Source organism: Bufo gargarizans, chromosome 6 (assembly GCF_014858855.1).
Source record: "Bufo gargarizans isolate SCDJY-AF-19 chromosome 6, ASM1485885v1, whole genome shotgun sequence".
NCBI lineage: Eukaryota > Metazoa > Chordata > Amphibia > Anura > Bufonidae > Bufo > Bufo gargarizans.
Window position 1 is genome coordinate 132,949,326 of NC_058085.1, and position 7,825 is coordinate 132,957,150.

At 40.1% G+C, this 7,825-nt stretch overlaps 1 protein-coding gene across 1 annotated transcript; it reads right to left on the minus strand.

Annotated features, from left to right (window-relative positions):
• Positions 1 to 1,519: 1,519 nt before the first annotated feature.
• PYY (peptide YY) lies at positions 1,520 to 7,496 on the minus strand. The gene is made up of 4 exons (XM_044299968.1): positions 7,440 to 7,496; positions 5,247 to 5,434; positions 3,118 to 3,201; positions 1,520 to 1,695 (listed from the first exon to the last, which is right to left on the minus strand). Exons 2-4 carry the CDS (start codon positions 5,432 to 5,434, stop codon positions 1,668 to 1,670), a joined length of 300 nt encoding a protein of 99 aa, XP_044155903.1. The 5' UTR covers positions 7,440 to 7,496; the 3' UTR covers positions 1,520 to 1,667.
• Positions 7,497 to 7,825: the final 329 nt, after the last annotated feature.

The window sequence follows — 7,825 nt, forward strand, 5'->3', positions numbered from 1 at the left end:
CAGGACACAATGGGGTCAACGGCCATGGGATCCATTTAAGATGAAATAAGAGTTTTTGTTGTTTTGTCGTGATGCCAGTTGCAATGAAGCAACAAGACCACAGGGCCCCTTTTAGTGATATGGATGGTACCCAGTGTAGGAATGCCAGAGTGGTGTAGGTGGCCTAAATGTCCCTTAAGGTGTTGTGCATGTGTCACGGTGCTCCTACCTGGATACGCTGGGCCCCAGGCATTGTGGTCCACAGCAGAGCCAAGGGGTAGTTGGTAAAGGGGGATGAAGAAATAAATTGAGTCCAGACCTTATATATAGTTGAACAGCAACTTTACTTTAAACGTTCCTTCAAATAGATTACAGTCTTTGTCTTGGTTTCCAGCAGGCGTTGGCATTAACTATGGCAGGGAAAGTCCTTTCTCCTACGTCTGTTGCTCTCTGGCTCTGCTGTACAGGATTAAATAGGAATTTTTTCCTTTCCTTTCTGCTGTACTTAATTTGGTAGTCTGGTCTGTCTCTAGTTTTATCCAGGGAACCTTCTTCTTGGCTTCAGAGGCTTCAGGCTTTGGCCTCAATATCCAGCAGAGCTGAAGGTGCTCTGCCGACTTGGACACAGTCTTCAACTAGCAGGCGGTACCCTAGACTAACTTTCTAACTAGCTAAACTCCTTCCTAGATGGGGAAGAATATAATGGAAAGAAGGCTCCATTCTATGTAAAATAGCTCTGCCATGTATGCTGCCATCTGCTGGTGAACCAGACACACATTACACTTGAACAGTTACAAAACAGTATTATGAAGGCACATTTTGCAGGACCTGGAAATTAGTACATAGAATGACATCAGGTTAACCATAGGAGATAGTGCCAAGGTGTAAAGGTGGTAATACACCTGTGGGGGCGTTACACATGTCCTATTTTTTTTGCTAACAAACATTTCTACTTTGATATGGTTGTGTGCATTGCCTTAGACAACCACCGTACATGCATTATTTTTTTTATTTTTTTACCTAATCAGGTGTATCATGACTATAGTGGCTGGTAAGGAATTTATTACCTCCAATGACTGGGTACTCAGATCATTTGTAGACAATTCATTTCATCAGAAATGTTAAAACACAAATGGGATCATTTATCAAACTGTTGTAAAGTAGAACTGGCTTAGTTGCCCATAGCAACCAATCAGATTTCACATTAAATTTTTGACAGCTCCTTTAGAAAATGAAAGGTGGAATCTGATTGGTTGCTATGGGAAATTAAGCCAGTTCTTCTTTACACCAGTTTGATAAATGACCCCAAATTTTAATGACTTTATAAATATCCCAATTTGTGCAGGAAAACTGAAATAAAGTGGACAATCACACACTGATAACTCGCTTCCATTAAACTTGCTTTTATTTCTGGATACAGTGGAATTCTCTGTCAAACATCACAGACTGCGTGTCATGGGAGAGGCAGCTCTGGTAGGATGGTGTACACACACAACACACACGCGTGTTCTCTACACCGCTGAAGGGTGGCACCGTCCACTCTGCACACTCCCCGCTGGGCGGAGAGATGAGATACAGGAACCAGTCAAAATGCAAAATGGCATAAAAATAATTGATACGTTAAAAAGACGGGAATGTGGTCAAGCAGTCACTCAGGGAAAGGGGGAAAGAGGGAAATTTTCCAGGGGTCACCAATTGTAGGATGAGTCGTCATACCTAAGGAGACATGAAATAGAAGGTTAGATTGTTGTAGCTGAATAGGACAATAATTGAGGATAGGGTTAATCTCTACCCCTATTTGTTGTAGAACATTCTCATATTACTGCTGTAGCTTTGATGATACAATTAAAGCAATGTTTAGATGATGTCATCAGACACAGTATGAGGAACAGGGTATGTGGAAAACTAAGGGAGCTTTCACACTAGTGTTATTCCCGTGACAGGGTCTCAATACCGGGAAATAAACGCTTAAATTTTATCCGAATGCGTTCTGAATGGAAAGCATTCCGTTCAGTATGCATCGGGATATCTTCAGTTCAGTCCCTTTACGGTATTTGGCCGGAGAAAATACCACAGCAGACTTTTAAAAAAATATAAATAAAAAATACTGGATCCATTTTTCCGGATGACACCGGAGAGACGGATCAGGAAATTTAATGCATTTGTCAGATGGATCCGCATCCGGATCCATCTACACATGATATCCATTTCCATACGGCTTTCCGGATTGGGCAGGCAGTTCTGGTGACGGAACTGCCTGCCGGATCCTCACAAGGCAAGTGTGAAAGTACCCTAAAGATGCCCATACAACGTCAGTGGCTGTTGGCCGGCACTTATACCTCCTCACTCTCCTGTATACTGTACATGTGTGTATTCACTTGAGAGAGAGATGGAATTTGCTTTACCTCGTAAGAGAACAAAGGGATCGGATGTTGAAATTCAACACACCCATTCTTTTACTTCCCTTGACATCATCGGTCTAGAGAGAATGAGAAGCTGGTGTGGTTGACAGTAATTTAATGTGTATGGAGGCCTAAAACCCATCAATGTAACATACTGTAGGTCCCTAACACAGTTGAACTATTTTGAGTTGGCTCATTGTTAGGCCATGGGTCCAGCTTTAATTACTATTACAGTGATTTCCAAATTGAGCTTGTCCTGGCTTGCTTGAAGTGGTAGCTTTAACAACAGTTGGAAAACCAGAGTTTTGAAATCACTGTATAGTCTGTGAGATTTAAGATGCTTGATATAAAAGGATCTACATATGCAAAAAAGAGGAACCAAGATGTTGACTCTTATGTTATAGACCTAGGTATGTTTTTAGGACAGCAATAAAAGCATGGGCATGTACAGTATACTCCAGGTCTGATTGGAAGTGGTTATCTGTTTTGGACAGCGAAGTTTATTGGAGCCCCTAGTGATCACATGATTTAATTTCCCGGATAATAAAGCTTGAGAAGGTGCACATTGAGATGAGTGGCTTTTCATGCTGTCCATTATTTATATCAGGTATCCATATGGCTCTACAGTACAGATCTTTTCTGGAGATGGGTACTGTATACAGGATCCATACACGCTACTATGTTGGGCACCACTGATGTATCGTGTGTTTTTCTTGTAGGCCCCTTATTTACGCACCGTGATCTGCTGTTGTGGTTTCCATTGTCTCCATAAAGAATGTCAGATAGCAGACTGTCAGCTGGACTGTCCCTCTTTCCATATCTGCTCAGAAGAGAATATACATTAAATCTATTGTACAATATTACAATACTGGATGAGAACATCCAGTGGGTTACATCTACATCTTCTTAAGATAATGCCCACATGGTGTTGACATAACAAATTCCAACAAACAGGCACTGCCAAGCCATTAGCTGCTACCTCTTGTGTAATCTCTCACATTTCTCTATTCTCCTCCTCATGACTGTGTCCCTAACCCTGGTATCACTTACACCACCCCATGTGGACTGGTCCCTGTCCATCGAATTATTAACACACTGATGCTTTAAACAGTGCAGAGGGTCACATCCCTGCCCCAAAACATTAAAGGGCTTCTGTCAGCCCACTAAACCGTTTTTTTTTGTTTGTTTGTTTACTAATAATCCCTATACTGTGAGCTCTGCATACATAAGTTAAATAATCATTTTGGTTCAGTAGAATTTGATAAAAAGCTATTTTTAAAATATGTAAATTACCTTGCTACCAGCAAGAAGGGCGGCTACTTGCTTGTAGCAGCCGCATCCTCCGATCCTAATGACACCCCCTCCGCATTGTGATTGACAGGGCCAGGGAACGGGATCGTTCTCTGCTGGCCCTGCCTGTTTGCATTCAATATCTGGCGCCTGCGCAGCGGCCGTACCTATCTTCAATCTGCGCAGGCGCACTGAGAGGCGGCCGCTCCATCCTCAATGCGCCTGCGCCGATGACGTCACATCTACACCCGGCGCAGGCGCCAGATATTGAATGCAAACAGGCAGGGCCAGCAGAGAACGATTCTGTTCCCTGGCCCTGTCAATCACAATGCGGAGGGGGCGTCATTAGGATCGGAGGATGCGGCTGCTACCAGCAAGTAGCCGCCCTACTTGCTGGTAGCAAGGTAATTTGCATATTTTAAAAATAGCTTTTTATCAAATTCTACTGAACCAAAATGATTATTTAACTTATGTATGCAGAGCTCACAGTATAGGGATTATTAGTAAACAAAAAAAAAAATAAGGTTTAGTGGGCTGAGAGAAGCCCTTTAATGGACCTCTTCTACTTTCTTAGGGGTCAGAGCCCCAGAGAAAGTACCCCTGGCTTTTATCTATTGCTAATGCTGTTTTTTCTTTACCGGAAACAGGAGCACACTTGTCCACAGCTTGTGTCTGGTATTACAGCTCAGACCCATTGAAGTGAATGGAGGGATGTAGTTTTGTAATAGCTGAAGATTCCTAGGTTGGAGATCATTGCTCAGGACACAAACTTGTTACATATGTAAAATTGTAGGGAATTCCTGGTTTAGAAAACCCATTTGTCTAATAGACCCATATGGTCTATTAGGGAATTCTTAGTAGTAGAGGATGATGTCTCTGCTTCAGGACCATTATTGAGCAATTAGAATGAAGAATGGATGTGTTCTGGAAGGCCTACCATATTATTCACCATGCTAGTGTTGAGCGGTTCGAAGTTAACATACGTAGTGGGATTAGATCTGAGTTTCAGGAAAAATTGGATTCTCCACTAATCCAAATTTTCTGGCACTTAGTCGTAACATATCAATTTTTCCTGAAGAGGTGGTAAAAAAAATTACGTACCTCATCCATTTTATCGCGGAGAGACCACTGTGACTATTATGATTAATGGCCGTGACTGCCTGTCCGCATTTAAATTGATGAGGTGAGTGTATATATTCTAAATATTCTCGAATTATCGAAGTGGCAATATTCACGATAAAAATTCGAATATTCGTGCTCACCACTACTCATCTCTACACTACAGTATAATGACATTGCTTTCAGTGGGAACTGTGTAATTTCTCATTTCCCCTGTGGTGGCATTGCAGGAGAGCTGAATACTTGTTGGCAGGTTCCTCCACAGATTACAGCAGATTGCTGGGGTTCTTTGCGAATCATATCCTGTATTCAGCTTAACATAGAGGAACCCTTTTAACAAATAGTGATTGTTCAAAGCAGATATTTAATATATGTTTGAATACAAACACAGAGAGGTGGGATTGTCTAAAATTTGAACTATACACATGACAATTTCTTTGTGAAGATGTCACTCACCTTTGCCTTGTAACAAGGTTGATATAATGCCTCAAAGCAGTCAGATATTTATTCATTTCCTCCGGGGATGCATCTTCTCCAGGAGATTCTGGTTTTGGTGGATATCCTTCTACTATTGTCCCTAGACATATTAAGACACACACTGCAACAGCTACCATCATTGGCCACAGCTTCAAAGAGGTTACCATCTGGAAGAGCAGGGAAATAGACTGAGTTTACTGCAAGACCTGCAAAATAACATTAAAAAAACTACAACTTCCAGCAGGTAAGGACATGCTGAGACTTGTAGTATTTCAATAACTAGAGCTACAGTTTGAAGAATGCCAGTATTGCTAATATCTAGGTGACCAACACATTCCAGAACTGGATGTGACTGTCAAGTGATGAACTGATATCCATCACAGGGCTCTATGTAATACATATGTCCAAACTAGCAATATGTATGATTCAAAAGTCAAAATAAAGGAATCTAACAGACTAAGGGGTCAACAAAAGGACTATGGGAATGAGAAGAATGGCCATATCAAGTCTGCAGTCTACATCAACTTAGCTTCTATTCTTGACCTCAGATGAAGATAACTTTAGCTTGGTATCTTACTTCTCTTAAGTATACATTGATTTCCGACATATCAGACAACCATAGAATTGAAAACCTTGATGCTTTAACTGGAACTATGATGAAGCCATCAAGTTTACTTTTATAGACTTACTGTAATATCATATACCGATACTTTGGGGTTAAAAATTACATACTCCCATTAAAATTACATTTAATAAACCAGAATGCCTGAAAATGATGCACTTGCTTTCACTCATAACTGCAAGATTATGTGGAATTTCTCAAGACAAGAAACTATTATAAAACTAATATTAGATTTTGTGTTACAATATCATTTTTGTTTTTCTTCATTGACCCTTACAAATGAGTTTCATAGACATTTTCATGACTCTTCGACAATTCAGACATCAGAATATCTGACAATCAATTGCAATTGATGCCAGATTAAGGCAGTTTTAATGTATCAGTATTATTACTTAAAGCCCAAAAAGTTGGGAGTTTTGTTCAACAACTCAATAAAAGCTTTGATTTTCTGATAAACACGATTTGTTCTCTGATTAAAGGCGTAGAAATGTTTTGAAAGTACTGTATTTTGCATGAAGATGAGTGCAGACAAGAAAAGATCCAATCAAATTAATACATTAACATCCTATGAAATACTTGACAACAAAGTGTTGCCATGAGCAACTGCTCCACTGTTGCTTTTTGTGTATTTGTACTTGTGATGCTCAATTTTCTTTAATTTTCTAGTTTTATTTTACTACTCAATGTTTAGAGGCAATGTTCTTCTAATGGAAATGTTACTTCTTTTACAAACCAGTAATACTCTCTATGAACACATCTGTAACTTCTCCTAATTGCCTAGGATTCCTATACCCCATATATCTCCTCCTATTGCACCATATGACCTCTCCCTATTACCTCCTATTACAAACTTTCAACCACAACTTGGCAAATTTACAAATGGACTCATGCTCAGGAGATTGATAAGAAACAGTATTAGATACTAACCCCTTGCATCTGGGTGTCTTGGCACCACAACAGTAATACTAAACAAAATAGTGATATCCCAAATTACTTTTGGCCAAAATAAGATCTTCTCTAAAGTCTTCATGAACATGCCATCACTGTCGGAGGGTTATCTGAGAATATCAAGCTATTCACAGTAGTGGCTTCTGCTTCCAGACCATATGTTGCATCTTACAAGTAAGGAGCTCCTGAAATGGTATTTCTCTAGTCAAGAAAATCAGGTACATGGACAATTTACACCAACTAGTAAGTACAATCTACATTGCTCAATCACAAGGGTGTTTGAAGTATCTAGAACAGATATCTCCACAAAATGAAACACCAAACTTTAAAATTCATAGCTAAAGAAGCAGGTAAGATAGTCACCACCATAAGATGCTCTGACAGTATGAATCTGGTATCATAGTTACTCCTTACACTATGAATATACCCTCTAAACTATCATAGCGCAAAATGAATGTCAGTGGCACCAGTTACAACCCTTTGAAGATAACTAGACCACAACATAGTCTCTCAACCTAAAGAAATAAAAGTTAGATGTCTATGTCGGAGACATGAATATCATTTATAAGACTCTTGGTCATACATACAATGGTTCTACTCACTGTGTGATAGAAGGAAGAGACTGTGCAGGCAGAAGAAGATGTTTCAACACTTCTCTCTCTTTGCTGGCAGCTAAGGAGAATCTGCTTTGTCCTGTGATTCCTCTGTGGGTTTATATCTCTTGTGATAGCAGGAGAATAATTCAGCTCCTCCTCCTACTCAAACTTTCCAGCTCCATCCCTATGAACAGCCACTCACTCATTTCTGATTGATCAATGAGTTGGCTATTACGGTATCTTGTACGGAATGAGCAAAGGGGGGTGGGGGGATAAAAATCTAGAAGAAGGTATAGTGGTGGAGGTATGCGTGGGTGAGAAGTAGACTGTCTATTAACCTTCAGGTTTGGGGAGTAATCTGCTTTTACAGCTCAATTATTTTAACATTTTAT